At 39.3% G+C, this 19,314-nt stretch overlaps 1 protein-coding gene across 1 annotated transcript in view; it reads right to left on the bottom strand.

Moving 5' to 3' along the window:
- Nucleotides 1-19,314, bottom strand: part of LOC134218469 (translocation protein SEC63 homolog) — a 37,605-nt gene that overhangs the window by 7,984 nt on the left and 10,307 nt on the right. The window contains exons 2-5 of the mRNA XM_062697482.1: nt 8,106-8,815; nt 7,478-7,706; nt 6,999-7,419; nt 6,696-6,930 (exon numbers count right to left, since the gene is read on the bottom strand). Coding sequence (XP_062553466.1) covers nt 6,696-6,930; nt 6,999-7,419; nt 7,478-7,706; nt 8,106-8,815 — 1,595 coding nt within the window. The remainder of the gene's footprint in view (nt 1-6,695; nt 6,931-6,998; nt 7,420-7,477; nt 7,707-8,105; nt 8,816-19,314) is intronic.

Here is a 19,314-nt window from a genome sequence, read left to right as displayed (position 1 = left end):
CAAACGTTAACATGTTGAAAAGGACCGTTATCACGACCGTACGAGGCATTTTGTGGCTGTGTAACTATCGCTCATCTAGGGAATGTTCCGCATTAGGTCCGTTTTGTGTGATGCAAACACATCTCTGTGTTATTGATTTTAAGCGTGTAGAACGAACTCAGAAGAGAAATGAAAATCGTACTCGCTAACTTTTATTTACTTAGTGACTAAGTAAATTTGTATTGCCCTCTCTTTTAACCCCACGGAAATTTTACTCAACATCTGTAAAAACAGGACAATTCAAAACTATGAGTAGTCTGCAAGCAAATCAAATTTTTACGCCACTGGGAGTGAGCGAAATATGGTTATCACTCTGTTTTTCTTTTCTGAAAATTATTTCTCGGCAAAAATCCGCGTGAATGAGCATTCTCTTCTTATGAGAATGAGTGAAAATTTCGATCATTGGATTAGCTGAACACCTACTTAATAAAGATACAGAGAACTCTACGATTTGTCATAGGTGAAACGGATGTTTTTTTGAATTTTTAGTGCGACAGGAACAACAGTACGGATAAGTTTTAGTAGAAAAAGATACAAAAATTATGGAGATTCATGTACAACGAGCCTGGGATTGAACCCTCGACCTCCTGCTTGTAATGAGGACCATGCTCTCTGAACTTTTAAATATTTTTATTCCAAAATACGCAGTTTTTCCGACTTGCTGTGCGTATTCATGAATGATTTCTGCTATGGAATTCGACAGCGCATGCAATCTTCAAAATTGGGGAGATTTGATGATCGGCTTTCTATGATATCTATGATACTCAATACATATTTTTTTAGAGCAAACCCTTCATCACATCTTCTGTCAATCTTCAAAAAAAATAGCCGCTTGAGAACAAATTAAATTTTCTTGTATTTTTTAGACAAATTGGTATATGGTTGCCCAATGAGGGAAGTCTGTTCGAATTGAGGCAACAACTTAAAATCCAAATATCCTGAAATTGTGGTGGAATGATGGCATTTTTTACAATGAAGGTCATTTAGCATATTTATGGATTTGTGCTGGGAAAAAATTATAACATTTGGTCATTATTGGGGGAAGTTGTTATAATTTTGCGTGGCCACTAAAAAACATTTTTAGGAGGAAGAAAACACAGTAAATAAGGTTGTCAATTGAAAAAAAAACTCGCAACATAACGATCGTATGTCTAGAGGATCTGTTATAAAAATACGCTATAACAATACTACTTTAGTTCTTGGTAAAACAGGGAAGATCAAGTCTTCCCACCATCCTCTACTGCATAAAGTTTGAGTTCAAAAAAACTCGAAATCGACCGGTCTCCTGCTTGCATGACTATACCAATTTATAAATTGTGACGTAAAACACCTTCAATTAGCTACTGGTGAAATGCCAATAAGGTCAGGGAGTTAAATGGCTGGCGAAGTTACAGAGCAATCATTTTTCCAAGGTCCGTAATTTCATTTCCGGCATGAACAAAGCATCTTCCGATGGATACATAAAGCCTTATAAAAAACCCAGATCAATCCACCTAGCGTTGGTGGTGCCTTCCTCGCTCATTAAAAAATAAGAAAAACACATAAGAGAGGTCGAAATAGCACTTTAGGGGGATAGATTTAACTTTTTCCATCAATTCATATGCATTTGCGGTCATTTGAATCCATTGCTGCAATCTTTGAAAAAAAAATTTTTTTTCGTTTTCGAAAAAAAAAATCCAAACTTTATGCAGTAGAGGATGGTGGGAAGACTTGATCTTCCCTGTTTTACCAAGAACTAAAGTAGTATTGTTATAGCGTATTTTTAGTATAGATCCTCTAGACCATGGTTTCCCAAACTGTGGGTCCCGACCCCCAGGGGGGTCGCGAGCGGATTGTTGGTGGGTCGCGCAGAACAAATATTAATTGCAGCTCGAATGCTGAACCTTTTGATCATTTTTTTTTCATTTCATTTCAAGTTCAAACCGCATTTTATTTTAAATATCCATCACCACGCTATTTTATTTAAACATTTATGCCTAAAAGCTGTCCCCTTAATGGAGTAAAATAAAAACGCTAACATTTTGACAAACAATACCATGTTCGTCATTTTTTGCATTTGTACATGTAGGGTAACGTGAATATTTTTTATGTGGAAGAAGCCGAAACAGATGACATTCTGATTCAATTAATCGCGAGACATATAGAATTTTGCTAGGTGGGTCGCATACCCAAAGGTTTGGGAAGCTCTGCTCTAGACATACGATCGTTATGTTGCGAGTTTTTTTTCAATTGACAACCTTATTTACTGTGTTTTCTTCCTCCTAAAAATGTTTTTTAGTGGCCTTTGTAGAAAAACAATGTTTTTTCAATAACTTTGGAATGCAATGACCGATCGGGCCAATTTTCAATAGGAAACAACTAGACCGCAATCCGCGTCGGCTGCAACTTGTTGCGAGCAAATCGAATAATGCTAAGTACTAAAAAGTGTGTCTCACATTTTTGTACACACACACACACACATACACACATACAGACATCACCTCAATTCGTCGAGCTGAGTCGATTGGTATATAACACTATGGGTGTCCGAGCCTTCTATCAAAAGTTCGGTTTTTGAGTGATCCTATAGCCTTTACGTATACTTTGTATACGAGAAAGGCAAAAATTTTAGTCAATAGTTTAAAAAAAGTTGAAAATAGTGACTTTTTGGGAGAAAAAGTGACCTTAGTGACTTGAGGTCGAAACAAGGGACTTGTTAGTGACTAGCCCGAAAAAAGTAACCAAGTCACTAAAAAGTGACCCGCTACCAGGCCTGCTTATTCCTGAAAATGTGATCTCTTAAGGTATTTTTTTTTTCAGATGTGTGCTTCGAATGGAGGAATGATCTACTCATTAGAATTCTTCCAACCAAATGCATGCATGCTTTCCAATAATTATTATTATTTATTCAGACTAAGGCCGAAGTGGCCTGTGCGGTATATAAGAGTCTTCTCCATTCGGCTCGGTCCATGGCTACACGTCGCCAACCACGCAGTCTACGGAGGGTCCGCAAGTCATCTTCCACCTGATCGATCCACCTTGCCCGCTGCGCACCTCGCCTTCTTGTGCCCGTCGGATCGTTGTCGAGAACCATTTTCACCGGGTTACTGTCCGACATTCTGGCTACGTGCCCGGCCCATCGCAGTCGTCCGATTTTCGCGGTGTGAACGATGGATGGTTCTCCCAACAGCTGATGCAATTCGTGGTTCATTCGCCTCCTCCACGTACCGTCCGCCATCTGCACCCCACCATAGATGGTACGCAGCACTTTCCTTTCGAAAACTCCAAGTGCGCGTTGGTCCTCCACGAGCATCGTCCAGGTCTCGTGTCCGTAGAGGACTACCGGTCTAATTAGCGTTTTGTAGATTGTCAGTTTGGTGTCGGCGGCGAACTCTATTCGATCGGAGCGTCTTGCGGAGTCCAAAGTACGTACGATTTCTAGCCACTATGCGTCTCCGAATTTCTCTGCTGGTGTCATTTTCGGCAGTCACCAGTGAGCCCAAGTACACAAATTCTTCTACCACCTCGATTTCGTCACCACCGATGCAAACTCGCGGTGGGTGGCTCACATTGTCTTCTCTTGAACCTCTTCCTATCATGTACTTCGTCTTCGACGTGTTGATGACTAGTCCGATCCGCTTAGCTTCCCTCTTCAGTCTGATGTAGGGTTCCTCCATCTTCTCAAAGTTACGTGCCATAATATCTATGTCGTCGGCGAAACCAAATAGCTGGACGTACTTATTGAAAATTGTACCACTCGTGTTAATCCCTGCTCTTCGTATTACACCTTCCAAAGCGATGTTGAATAGCAAATACGAAAGACCATCACCTTGCCGTAACCCTCTGCGGGTTTCGAAGAGACTCGAGAATGCTCCTGAAACTCGAACTACGCACATCACCCGATCCATCGTAGCCTTGATCAACCGTGTCAGTTTATCCGGAAAACCGTGTTCGTGCATTAGCTGCCATAGCTGGTCCCGATCGATTGTATCATATGCGGCTTTGAAGTCGATGAATAGATGATGTGTGGGCACGTTGTATTCGCGGCATTTCTACAGTACTTGGCGAATGGCAAACACCTGGTCCGTGGTGGAGCGTTCGCCCATAAAACCCGCCTGGTACTGCCCCACGAACTCTCTTGCAATTGATGCTAGTCGACGGCATAACATTTGGGAGAGTACCTTGTAGGCGCCGTTCAGCAATGTTATTGAGTGGTAGTTGCTACAATCCAGCTTATCGCCTTTTTTGTAGATGGGACACACAACACTTTCCATCCACTCCTGCGGCAAAACTTCCTCCTCCCAAATCTTGGTAATTACCCAGTGCAGCGCTCTAGCCAGTGCCCCACCACCGTGTTTAAATAGCTCTCCTGGTAGTTGGTCAACCCCAGGGGCTTTGTTGTTCTTGAGCCGGCCATTCTCCTCCTGGATTTCCTGGAGATCCGGAGCCGGTAGAATTATGTCCTGCGTGCGTTCTCCCAGGTCCATCACCATACCGCCATCTTCGTCTGCCACATTGCCATTCAGGTGTTCTTCGTAGTGCTGCCGCCACCTTTGGATCACCTCACGCTCGTTCGTAAGAAGGTTCCCGTTTATGTCCTTACACATATCGGGCTGTGGCACGTGGCCCTTACGTGAACGGGTTAACTTCTCATAGAACTTTCGTGTGTTATTAGCGCGGTACAGTTGCTCCATTTCTTCACGGTCTCGATCTTCCTTTCCAATAATAAGGAGATTTAATCGAGTGCTTTAAAAGATGGGATCATCAGCTCATTTATCTTATTCCGATCGTATGCGTAGAAAATAAATCATATCAAGCCCTATCTGGTAAAAGGGCGCAGAAGAGAATTCTTTTCGTCGACCTCCCCTCTTTTGAAAAAAAAGTGACAAGCAGGGGATTTCTTTGCAGTTTATCATCTCAGAATGCAAGTTTGCATTGTTTTCTATCGTTCTGAGGTGATAAACCAAAAAGAAATCTGCTGCTTGTCACTTTTATTTAAAAGAGGGGAAGTCGACGAAGAGAATCCTCTCTTGCGACATTCGCCCTTATTCCAGATAGAGCTTGATATACGCTTCGACTTATGCGTTCTTTCGAAAAATGGGTCATTTAGTATTCTGTCCAGAAAAGGCGTACTTTTGAAGAAGGGGTCATTTACTCTTTTCCGGGCAAATGCGTACTTTTAAAGGAGTCATCTTCTCCAGGAGTCTCTAATCTTCCTGAAATCGGCAGACGAAGTCAATGTTTACCTTTGCGACTTTCGCCCTTATGAAACAACAATGTCGAATATATTCCTACGTTTAACCTTTTTTGTGCCAAATGGTAGTTTTGCTAAACGGCCCATTGTAATTAATACATTTTTCGAGGATTATGCCAAAAGGGCCTCGAGGTACCCAACAAATTATCAGTGATGAACTTTATTTCTAATTCAAAAATCACTTTAATAAAGAAATTTAAAAAAACAACAAATTATTTACTATGTCTGAAACTTGATTATGCATATGTACAACATGTGATAGATTTAGTTCGGAAAAGGTATTGGAGGGTAACCGCCCCTTCGATGGGGTTTGATCCCACGACCCCAGTGGGATCAAACCCCACCGAAGGGGCGGTTACCCTCCAATACCTTTTCCGAACTAAATCTATCACATGTTGTACATATGCATAATCAAGTTTCAGACATAGTAATTAATTTCCACTCCGGGTGGCTTAATACCCGGCATATAGGCAATTAACTTTGAATGTACAACAAATTATGCCAAATGGCCGCTGGACATTTAAATCGTTATGCCAAATGGCATTATGCCATATGGGCTTCCCCCATTTCTTTGTTCAGGCTTAGTCACCACGAGCCCCTGAGTCTGCCTCTGCTGCGATATCCTGCCGAATTCTAGTCCAGCGCTTGCTTGCAGATTTCGTATATGCCCTTTCGTAATGTGTGGCCGACCCACCTCCACCTCCGAAAAAAAAATTGTTCTGTTATGCCTTATTGGCAATTAAAAGTAAGGTTAGGTTCCGAAAAATTTCAAAACTGGAATGAAAAACACAAGAAACAGTAGGGGAACAGACGGCTTTGGCAGGTTTTGTTCTAATATTGGCAGGGGGTTTTTGTCGACCGAATTATATGAAAGTTGGCCACAATATACTTTGATATGCAAAGAATGTTTGGGCCAAATTTGAGCATAATCAGTCATTAAAAACCCCCTGCCAATAATAGAACAAAACCTGCCAAAGCCATCATTACCCCTACATAGAACGCGTCAATCATCACTTTATCGAATGATGATCCTTCGTTTTTACCTCAGTTTTATCTGCCAATAGCACATGTGCCTGGTGCATAAAAACGCATAATAATGTATCTACTTGTCCTGAATTTCAAATTGATTCATTCGTTGAAATAAGAGTGGTAAGATGTTCAAGAATTTTAGAAAAGAAGCTCAAAATAGGGAAAATAGGTGGAGGGCTAAAGCCCTCATAGACATCGGGGCTAGTTACGCCAATGAACGAAGGAATTTCTACTGTTGAAGTATCGATATTTTAAATACATATGCAATGTTTGTTCATATCAAATACATGCGAACGAATACACACAAAAATCATTCAACAAAGAAGACATCACTTTCTACCAAAAATTCTACATGATCACGTGACCTTTTTTTCGAACAGCTCATAAATCATACCTTTTCAATCTTAGTGGCCTGAGTTTGAGCGAGCGCCGCAGCAGCTGCCGCTGCCTGCCGATGTTTATTTCTGTTGGCCGCACTTTTGCTCTTCCCCTTGTGTCCCTTGCCGCCTGTTCTGGGCTGCCAGGCGGGTTTCTTCGCCTTGGCATCTTCCTTTTCGTCCTTTGGTGCCACTGCACCATCACCTCCACCTCCATTTTCGTCACCTTCAGCGCCGTCATCATTTGCTTCACTGCAAAAAATGTAAAAATTCAATCAATCGTTTCGTTTTATCCGAATAGATTCAAATTCAAAACGAACGTTATGCCCTGCTTCTCCTTGGCGGTGGTGTCCCCGAATAGCTCGCTCATGCTCCTCCGAACCAGCTCGACCGTCACGGTCACAATGGCTCCGGCCGTCACGACGTTGGAGTTCTCGTCGTCCACCACTTCGCACTTCACAGCAAAATCAATCAGCGGCATCTTGCCGAGCACCTTCGTCACGTTTTCGTACTCGAAGTCGCTTAAGCTACGCAACACCAAGCGACTTTCCTCGGCCGGTAACTGGGCGAACTGCTGAAGATTGCGAATCGGAGGCTTCTTCGAGATGAAATACCGAAGATGCTCCTCGGTGACATGTGGCAGTTGAAGCAGAGGGTTCTTGAACTCCCACAGTCCTTGGATAATCATCGGCGACAACTTCATGCAATTCTCGATTGTTTCTATAGTCGGGAGCTTGGAGACTGGGATAAGGTATAATAAGTTGAAATTCAGACGAGATAAACATATTTTGAATCATACTTCTCCGAGCATAAGCCAACATAATCAACTGGTTAACACAGCTGACCATCTCCTGGATTAGGTATGGACACTTTTTCACGATGAATTGACGATCTTTATCTAGCGTATCTTGATTCAGTGCCATTCGACTAAGATGGGCATGTAGAATGGCACGAGCCTTGATTGAATACATTCGACACAACGGAAGTTCCTTACACTTTTCGTTCAGGTTCGGTAATTGTCTGATGAGCTAAAAAGAAATGATCCATCGAAAATGTTTTCAAACAAGATAGGTACAAGTATTGAGAATACTTTCTAACTATTTCCTAGAATTTTACAGTTTGGAATAAGTTTACTTCCCATATTTTTGCCTAATTGTAATTCACTGCGACTTAAAATATGTCTGATATTAATCAAACTAAAAATTGTACAGTATTAAATACGTGAGTACATAGTTGTTGTCATGTTCGCTGTTTATATGAAATCGATATTTGCAGAGTAATTATGGATCGACCTAACATTGAATAAGGTTTATCATTTGATAATTAAGCCTAATGAAGTAATACTGATAGAATCAATCAACTGATTCAACAATCAATAAACTGATTATCTCTAATGAGCAATATATATATTAATCTTTATCACTTACCATGGGAACCTCCTCGTTATCCGACTGTCTTTCCACCACGTTGGTGTTGTGCCGCTTATCAAACTCCAAACTGGCAGCCAGTATCATCACCACCCGCTTCAGCGCCATTTGAGGAGTCTTGTGGAAAAAGTAGAAATACATCTGGGTCGTGTCCAGCAGCACCTTATCGCCACTGTAGCGTATCGATCGATACCACCAGGTTCCCACCACGGTGGGCAGGGCCACCATGAACACCAACGCATACAATCCCAGCACCCAGACTGAATTCTCCTTCTCAACGATCCACGACGGTAGCGCAATGCCGAACGATGTTGCTCCCGGGCCGTCCGGGTTGCCGTACTTTTCCCAATTCTTTCGTGCTTCGTCATCTGTCAGCGCTTGGTAAGCCTTCGTGAGCTTCATGAACGCTTTTTCGTCACCAGTTTCCTTATCCGGATGCAGAATAACCGACAGAGTGCGGTAGGCTTTCTTGATGTCCTTCTGGGAGGATCCCAATGGAACGCCAAGAATTTCATACGGATCAAAGTTGGACATCTCGTAGTCGAATTGGGACACTTTATAGGTCAAGAATGCGAGCAGTACCCACCCACCGACGATGAGCACCTTGACGAAGAACGCCTTCACACCCTTGTACGGGTCGGAATGTGATATCAGTATGCGCTTTTTCTTGCATGGTTCGCACTGGCAATCTGCTTTGTGGCGTTCTGGGTCTAGAATTAAAAAAAAAACATATAGATTAAGGTGGAGCAAGTTGAATCAGTGTTATTGGTGAACATCAAATAAAGGGAAATACGCTTCGGCATACCTTTTTAAACAATGGTCCTAATGTTAATTTCAAATTAAACTAGCAGCCATTAACCCATTATCTGAAATGCCTGCCACAGACCTACTATTAACTAGGGTTACCGCTCCTGGACTTCATCTCGTAGCTCCAATATTCATCCCACAAAAAACAAAGCAGTGAAAAGGCATTTGACTTGTTTCCATTTTTGTCATTTTTTTTCAGCATTAAGCACGCATGGAAGTAAAAAGAAGCGACGAAGCGATACCATGAAAAATATCCAACTCCTCGACGTATTTTTGACGGTAATTTTATCATAAAATCAACAGTGAAAACTTTATTATGTTTGGTCAGTTACAACCCTAGCAGTTCCACATGGGTTACGACAACTCATATGTGACCAGATTTAGTCACTATAAAGCTGCTGCAACATTTTTTTCCTGACATGTGGTGCTCGTATGTAAGCAAAAAGCTGAAACGTGTAAAACTTAATCTCTAGATTCAAAAAAAACATTTTAATAAAGTTAAAAAAATAAAGCTGAAATCAAAATAAAAATGTTGCTCAACATCGGCTTGGTGAATCTTTCCAATGTTTTGAATGTATGTGTAAAAAGTAAAAACGTTTAAATTTTCATTTAAAAAACCCAGATTGATCACCTAGCAGTGCCTGTGCCTTTCTCGTGCATTATTGAATAACCCAATCAAACAAACAAATGCATTATCAAGAAATTCGTTGGAATACTGAATAATTTGTGATATTAGTTTTAAAATCACTAAGTAAAGTATTATTAGCGTGCGTGTTTTATGCAATTATTATACCAGGAAGCTGCAGAAACGTTATGCGTCGTAAACTGCATCCAATCGAAGCTTGCGCTTTTTTTTGTTGTACTAAAATCGAGTAGAAGAGCTTGCATGGGTTGATTCTTCAAGGCATTTTATGGCATGTTATGACTTAATTACTATGTTTCATAACTATTATAATATGAAGATTCTTTTTGGAATGCGCAATCGTGATGAAATTCAATAGTGATCAACTTCGGTTTATTCTCTGTCGAATGTAACTTGTTGTGAGGGAATCGGTTTAGAATTACTATGTGAAAAATTGGCTAAAGTTTTTTATGGCACATGTGCACGCACACACACACATACACACGAACAGACAGACATTTACTCAGTTTGTCGAGCTGAGTCGATTGGTATATAACACTATGGGTCTCTGAGCCTTCTATAAAATATAGTCACGTTTTGCTTAGAAGATATTTTATTCCAAAATCTATGACTGAAAATACTTCAATTCGTGCCATAAGGTTGCAAATCATTGAAACAATAATAATATCGTTCTTTTAACAATCATTAATTTCATGATTTGGAAAAACTGTATAATCTGATCAACATAGATCATCCCGTCTACAAGAAGTAAGCACGGTGCAGTGGTAAAGAGGATGACTCTCACTCCCCATGTAACTAGTTCGATTCTGGTTCTGTCACTTTTTCCTCTTTTGTTGTTGTTATTATATTGTCGATAAAGTAGTTTCACAGCATTTTCAAATGTAAAAACAACCATGAATATTGTTTTTTAATGCATTATTTGACAGTGACAGCTGGAAAGCATAGTTGAAACAAATATATTCGAGAGTTGAATCAACTATCGCGTATGGTTGATTCAATCCTATTTGTGGTTGTATCAACAATAAATATTGTTATTCATAAATCAATGCAAAAATATTGTTGATTTGAAGCAAAATCCGGTTGATTCTACCGTATTTTTTTCTCCGTGTTGGTTCAAAAGTTGCGAAGGTTTGAAAACATTTTTTGAAAACATCGTTTTTTGTATATAAATTTTCGACGGACACATTACCCGCAACGCTGGGTAGACACCTTTACGTGGTGCGTTACAGGATAAGATCTACCACTGTCTTATTGCCAACTACAGGCAAATGTACACAGAAAAAAAAAATCGTGGTAAAAACAACTATTTTGTAGACTATGCTTTGTTTTTAAAACCACCATGAAATTTCAGTAAATTATACCATGGTTTCAGAGAAATTCACCACTGTTTCAGTTCATGTGACAACATTCCGCATAGGCCACAGTTGATTTTTACTGCCCGCATGGTAAAATCAAACGGGTTAGTTAGGTATCTGCTGAAAATCGTCAGTGCATATTCTTAAAATAACCCTCGGAATGGTAGTTTCGACTGCAATATTTTTTTTGCGTGTATCCTTCTGCGAGTGGCGATGTGTCGCTTCCTGATGCAAACCAGGGATATCAGGCATACAGATATGTTTGTTATTATACCGAAATTTGATCTTGCATACAGATTACAGACATTATACAGACTTTTGATTGAAGTTACAGACATTTGTTATTTTCAAAAATTTTGGGCTTCCAAACGTAATCCTGTTGTGCTTTCGAATGGAATTGTTTTGGGTTTTCAAACAAAATTCTTTAGGGCCATCATACGGAATCATATAAGTGGTTCCCAACCTTTTCGGTGTCGCGACCCCCTTGACGATTATACCAGTGGCCCACAGCCCCCTTAATATGTTATGCCGAAATCAAGAACAAACATACATTTTAAGGTATATTTATTTCAATATCTTTTTTTATTTCAATATTAAATTTTCCAGCAGTACCCTGGGCTTTGGATTATAATTCCCCCCAAATATTGATATATTCTAGGAGAATTGTAATCTGTGCTGGTAGGAGTCTACGAACTGGGGTTGGAATCTATTTGAATACACATGAAGAAAGTGGTGTAGATTATGGGAATTGAATTGTAAGTTCGTATACTCCTATTCGGTTTCCTCAATGACCGACAGGGTGCGTGCTACATGTCGCGGATAGAAGCTAAGGGAGGTGTGGTATAATTCGACTGAATTTATTGAATAAAGAGCCTTTTAATAGTCAGTCAATTGTGCTTAGCCTCCTATTGTGTTGTAACTGAATAATGTCAAAATAGGTAATCGATACAGGCACCTCCTTTCACAACAATCTATAATTCATTTGAATGTATTCAACATTGGCTCCGTAGCTTAATGTCCTATGTGACATAGTTTTGAAGATACTATTTAGCTGATCCAAGTCTAGCATCCTATACTAGAGAGTTACTTTAGAAGAGATTTCTCATAATTTTATCGTAGTCAACGTTTATGTTAAAAATAAGTTATAAAATGGAGTGCTCATTATTTCCTGCTAGATCAGTTACAAGACAACGTGGACCACATTGAGGAAAAATTATTCAATAAATCGATATTATCGTCGAAAGGCCCAGCTATGCTGTAACCAAATTAATCACTTATTATATACATCTCTAACTGAAATTAGAAAAAAAACAAGCTACTTAATTAAATCCGACTGATATTAAATATAACACTACACTAATTTGAGAATCCCATTTAAAAGAACCTCATAAATAATAAAATGACATTTACTAATATCCATTCTTTTCATTATTTTCCTCACTATCTAACCCGATCTCAACTATAATAAATTATGATGGAGCTTCGAAATTGAGAAGACTCCGAGTCAACACCAAATGCAGCATGATCCTACTAATATCGTCAGGAATCGGAAGAATCTGAAATCTGGTAAACACTTATTAAAGCTAATAAGTGGTAAGTAGATAGAAAGAATACATACATGGTAAGTGCAAATAACTTATAAATTTATCATATTTTTATTCCATTGCGTAAATGTATATATCATATGTGTTTACTTTGTAAATGATAACCGTACTTTGTTTATATATATGCACATTTGTGAAAAACGTATATATGTTTCTGTGAGTGTGTGTGTATATTATATCAAAACAATAACCTAAAAATTGATTTAGGAAATAGGTGGAAAATTATGCTGAAGTGTTGTTTAGGATGGTTACTGAGAAGTGCAAAATATAGTTGATGTAAAAATTGATGTAGCGGTGTTGGCGTGAAGTGAATTAAGTGAATCGACTCATCATTAAACACACGACTGCAATATATGTTCAACAAAATCGTAAGCAGTGACTTATATACTTATTAATACTATGTTTGCACTACGGCCTGAATAACATGTTATTCAAATTATCGACAAAAGAAAGCTCATCAAGATAGCCGAATAACATGTTACAAGGCCCTAGTAAGAACATAGTATAAGTCGTGACGTGAATTTGGAAAGGTTGAACGGAATTATGAACAAAGATGGTGCCGACGATTTAGTAATTTGGTTTTGACCGTTTGGTGATTTTTCGGTGACTTGTTTCTGAGGCTGGTTTCCTGCTTAAGGGAGTTAAGATAGTGGAAAAGTTGAGAATGTGAAGAAAGAACGATACGGTGATAGTGACCGCAATAATTTTCGGTGATCATGATGACTATGTTAACATTAACGTAATGATAGTAGGTGAATATGATGCGTGATTTCATTGCTTATACTGAGTGAAATGATTCGTAGTGGCAGAAAAACTTATATACTTTTGTAAAGGTAAAGAAGAAGAAAAGAGTGATGTTGATATTAGTGATGGTAGTTTGACAATACTAAGTGCTTATAATGATGGGGTGGGCTGTTATACAAATCCTTGTTTTCATCAACACGGCCCATAACAGTGACCACATGAGCAACATCGCTTAGGAACGTCTGTGTGATGATGAAAAACGGGAGGCTCATAGAAGCCAATATGGGCGGGGTACAGTGTAGATTAATAGCAAGGGACAGCTGCCATTGTAACCACCACAAAAAAAAAAAAAAAAAATATTAAATTTTCCAGCAGTAATTCTTTCAGACTGCCTTTTGTACTTGTATTTGTTATATTCAAGCTCTATCTGGTAAAAGGGCGAATGTCGCAAGAGAGAATTCTCTTCGTCGACTTCCCCTTTTTTAAATAAAAGTGACAAGAAGATCATTTCTTTGCAGTTTATCACCTCAGAATGCAAGTTCGCATTGTTTTCTATCGTGCTGAGGTGATAAACCTCAAAGAAATGATCTGCTTGTCACTTTTATTAAAAAGAGGAGAAGTCGACGAAGAGAATCCTCTCTTGTGACATTCGCCCTTATTCCAGATACAGGGCTGGTAGCGACCATTGCCACTCAAAATGTTGACTTTAGTGACCAAAGCTGACGGAAAAAGGGACCAAATAGTGACTTTCAGTTGCAGAAAAAGTGACCAAATAGTGACAATAAAATTTGCAGTTGCAATTTCGATGAGACGAAATTAAGCGTTTCTAGGTCGAATGAGAACTTTTTTTCGTAATTTGTGGCGGAAACCATCTTTCACTCACCACTCTCTCATAACGAACTCAGAGAAGAAATGAAAATCGTGCACGCTGACTTTTGCCCTCTCTTTTTATCCCAAGGAAATTTTACTAAATATCAGTCAAAAAAAAGGACTACTTAAAACTATGAGTAGTCCTGCGAGCAAATCAAACGTTTGCGCCACTGGAAGTGAGCGAAACATGGTTATTTATCACTCATAAGACCTGTTTTTCTTCCCCGAAAAATGATTTCTAGGCAAAAATCTGCGTGAATGAACATTCTCTTCTCGTGAGAATGAGTGAAAATCACTGGATTAGCTGAACACCTACTTAAGAAAGATGCAAATTTGCTATAGGTTTAAGAATTTTTTGGATTTTTTAGTGCGAAAGGAACATCAGTACGGATCGTTTTGGTAGAAAATGGTAATTTAAGCTAAACTCAACTTTCTCTCTCAAGCCTCTAACTATTTTAAAAATCCAAAACAAAAGTTAAAAAAATGCTACACATGTGAACCGGTTAGAAAAATTCACCCGCTGTTCGTTCAAAATCGGGCGAATGTTAACCCAATCTCTTTTTTTTATTGTCTTTATTAATGAGGTTTTCGGCCCTAGACCGGTTCACCTCATAGCCCAATCTTGAACAACAACACTTTTTAAATATTTTGTTTTAAATTTAAAAAAATACTTAGAGGCGTCAAAAAATATGGGTTCTTTGGGAGAGTTGACTTTAAATAAAATAAAGAATCGATTGAGCAAGTTGAAAATTTTGACGGGAAAGGTCAATTAGCTACTGGTGAAATGCCAATAAGAGCAGCGAGTAATATGGCTGGCGAAATTTCAGAGCGATCATTTTTCCAAGATCCGTAATTTCATTTTCGCCATGAACAAAGCATCATCCGACTTATACATAGAGCTTCATTCAAAAATAGTCAATAGTTTCAAAATAGTTGAAAATAGTGACTTTTTGCGAGAAAAAGTGACTTTAGTGACTTGAGGTCGAAAAAAGAGACTTTTTAGTGACTTGCCCGAAAAAAGTGACCAAGTCACTAAAAAGTGACCCGCTACCAGGCCTGCAGATAGAACTTATGTAGATATTATGTAGATGTACCAGCTTACAAGCATGCGTGTCTGATAAAGTTAATATCAAATCGACCTCAAATTATAATCTGTTTTTCTCTTTGGTCTTCATCTGGAGATGTGTTGAAAATCAATTCTCGCATAGGTATGTAGGTAGAAGCAAACGGTAATAGAATTTTCAAAGCTTGTTACGCAACTTTGGGATACGATTCGTACATTGCACACCAAAACTGGGGTGACATTGCGCACCTCGACTCGAAACGAGCAAACCATGCAACAAGCCATACGAAAAAGCTGTCGAAAGGAGATGCGCAATGAGGCCCCTGGCTCAAGTGGTTTTCACCGAATAACTGGTCATGAACCATGCAGTATGTCCAAATAGTAATTCAGAATTTCGTCGGGAAGGCTCACCATGTCCAATGTAAACGAAAACCAATTGCTAACTAATGAATCATCTTCTTGAACCACCTCAAGAAAAGAACAAGTGAGCTACAAATTCAATGATCAAAACCTAGTAGCCAAAAGTTCCTTTAAAAGTACGCTTTTTGCTTCAACAGCTTGACAGAGAAGCTGATTAAGCAAAAAACGTACACAGGATTCTGTTTTTACACGATTTTTTTGCTCGTGTTTTTGATCGTGTGACTTCAATTCACCACCAAAATCTTTGCAACATGTTTCAAAAAATCCTAAATAATTCAAAGAAAAATCACATGGTAATTAATATGCATTAAAATTTTTGGATGGGTGCAAAATTGAGAAAGTGTAAATCGTGTCAAAACAGAATCCAGTGTACTTTTAAAGAAACTTTTGGTTATTTGGGAAATGTCTGATAGGTAAGCGAGACTTTTCTACCATCTTTCTTCGAGATTGTCAAGGAAAATCATAGGGGAAAGTGGGGCAAGATCGTCATATGGGGCAAGACAGCCAACGTTGTATATGACTTAAGGGAGCATTATTTAACACATTATTTTTATGAAGGATGGTTAACAATGATGTAAAAGAGTCATAAAAGTGAAAAACTCACTCTGACAATCTTACTTGTTTTTAAAATATTGATTCTAAGATGGTGTGGTTGAAATTCGAATTTTCTTATAATTTCGCGGTTGCATAATTTAAGGTTAAAAGCTTATATTTCTTGTTTTTCAGCATAAATTGATATTTACCAAGGTTTTTACTTAACTAATGCTTATCTACAATAATAATTTAAGGATATTCACAGTAATTATGATCGACATGATATAAAACTTTGGACATATGTCAGCTAGGGGCGTTATTGCCAACTGTAATAAGAACAAGTTCACCTCCAAGATTAAGAATCGTCCAATCCTTAAATGCAATTACAAAATCATTCAAATAGTTTCTACCTGAATCATGATTTAAAACAACGATGATGGTTTTAATCGTGAACATTAGATTTAGGTTAATTCAGATATTATAGTTAAGCCAAAAGCCAAAAAACAACATGAAATAAGACATTTTTAGGCTAAACATGATTTGTATATAATCCCTAGAAATGCAAAAAATGTATCACCAGTTCTAAATAAATTCAGCACATTTTTATATAATTTTTGGTATTTTCTCATCTTGCCCCGAGGGGGTGGTCATACCCAGGGTGACCACTCTAGTCGACAAAACAAATTTCCGGGTTTTTCCCGGTTTTCCCGGTAGGCTTTTCAAAATTTTCCCGGAAATTTTTAAAAGTGCCTGAGAAGTATTTGATTATGTAAAAAAACAAAGAATAGTTTCTGTCGGCAGACTGTGGAACCGATAAAATATCTAAACCGTCGCGTATCGGAACACAATAATATAAAAGATTAGTGCGGAGTAACTTGTCTGATTTATTCGTAGATATTCATTACTGACAAAAGTAGAATAATAAAAACATGGAAACATATACATAACAAACTGTCAACTGAACTGTCAGCCAGTATGTGGTACAGGGGTGTACTCGCGTTGCTCATTAATAGGGTCATCTACACCAACACTCCTCCTCGCGATTCATCCCTGTACTGCTAATTCATGTGCGCTGCAGGTGGCCAGACTTCCTCAACGGTATACGAAACAATATTTTCGCCAGATATTGATTTTCCTCGCTTTACAGATGTCGTAGTCATAACGTGATCCTTATATCGCGCTGGAAGAGTTCCTCTTGTAGTTCTACGAACCCGAGATAATTCTGCTCGCTGGTCATCATCATTTTCCATTTGTTCTTCTCCATAGTAAAGCTCTTCGCATGATTCAAAACCCAACGTGTCATCTTGTCGTTCCGTACTACTTTCTGATCGCATACTGTCATCATCGGCTTGCTTCGAACTGTCATTGTACGATAGAAGCTCCTCCTGTCCTATAGGTCCCCCAAAACTAGGTACCAATGGCTCCAATATGATAATTGATTCCTGTTGATCAGCAATCTTAGGATGAAGGCATTCCACAAATTTAGCATAACTGCTTATTACAACACAATCATTTTTCAAATCCAGAAAACGATACGATTGCTTCTGATTTGAGTAGCCCATAAATTTCATTTCACGAGCTTTTCCATTCCTTGCATCTGGTGCTCGAACCCATGCCAGGGAACCAAATCTTCTGAAGTATTCTGCATCCGGCTTGAACCCGTTCCATTTTTCGAAAGGAGTATTGTCCTTACAATTGGCCGACGAACGATTCAGAACATACACCGCTGTCGATATCGCTTCGCCCCAATATTTCCTATCAAGTCCTGCATCAACTAACATACGCTTTGCTCTCTCCGTCAACTGATTACACTTTCTTTCCGCCAGTCTATCGTGTTTCTGAGAATATGATACATGTACGCCTTCATTTCTCAAATACCGCTTCAAACCAACATCTACGGACATTTCTGTTCCATCAAGTCGTAATTCCATTGGTGCTTTTCCGTAGCTCTTCATACAAAATTCGACGAAATCCTTGATTTTGCAACTGATATCCGATCTCTCCCGTAGAAGGTACACAAATGTCATTCCCGTCAAGTCGTCAACAAAAACCAAATAATATTTATCTCCAAAAGGTGTATTCACCATCAAACCACTCAGCTTTATATGCACAACTTCTAGTTTCTTCTGCGCCTTATCAACTTTCCTTGAAACATGGTTTCGGAATGGTGTACTTCCCCTCCTATCATAATTTTCGCTCATTCTCCTATCCGGGGTTTGCAAACGATAAAGACTGCCATGACGATCAGCAATCACCGTTATTGCTCCTCCTTGATTGATTATCTTGCATCCCTTCTCACAAAAATCAACACAGTAATTCTTACTTGCCAGTGTACTCACAGAAATAAGTCCACTGGTCAATTTCGGTACGAATAAAACATCATTCAGCTGTATCTGCACCGGAACACCGGAGCCATCCATTCCGACAATGCGACCGTACCCGACTCCTGTCGCATCAACCTCCTTCCCGTTTGCCAGTGAAACACGAACATCGATTACTTCTTGCAATCCATCGAAAAAACTTTTGTCACCTGTCATGTGTCTAGATGCGCCGCTATCAACAAACCAGTCAGACGATGATCCTCGACCCACCATAAACGCAATAGGCCCCTCTACGACGTTTTGCACCTGCTTCGCCTTTGGAATTTCTTTCGCACTCGAATCTTCTTCTTTCCGCCTGACATCATGGCCGGTTGAATTTTCCTTCTGCATGATCCTACAGTTACGTTTCAGATGGCCAGGCTTCTTACAATAAAAACAACTGCGTGTGTCCTTGTTGACCTGAACATCACCTCCACGGTATTTCCAATATTCAGCCCGCATTGCTTTCTCACCTGAGCCAGTGGAGTTCCCAAATCTTTCACGGCGCTTTTCTGCTTCCGATAATAACTTGGACTTAATCAGATCGATGGTAAGCTCATCCCTTGGTCTCTGCTCAAGAACCGTTGCCAGCGAATCGAACGAATCTGGAAGCGAACAAAGCAATAATGCTACCTGCAACTTTGCTGGAATCTGCTCTCCCACATCCGCAATCCTTTGCAATAAATCAGTGAAAATCTGGAGGTGCTGCTCCATATCTCCGTCTTCTGTCAGCTCTAGACGAGTGAGCTTCTTCAACAGGTAAACTTCCGATCCTTTGTCATGATAATCTTTCAAACATTTCCACGCAT

This window comes from Armigeres subalbatus, chromosome 2 (genome assembly GCF_024139115.2).
Source record: "Armigeres subalbatus isolate Guangzhou_Male chromosome 2, GZ_Asu_2, whole genome shotgun sequence".
NCBI classification, from domain to species: Eukaryota; Metazoa; Arthropoda; class Insecta; order Diptera; family Culicidae; genus Armigeres; species Armigeres subalbatus.
This window is presented reverse-complemented; position numbering and strand designations above follow the sequence as displayed.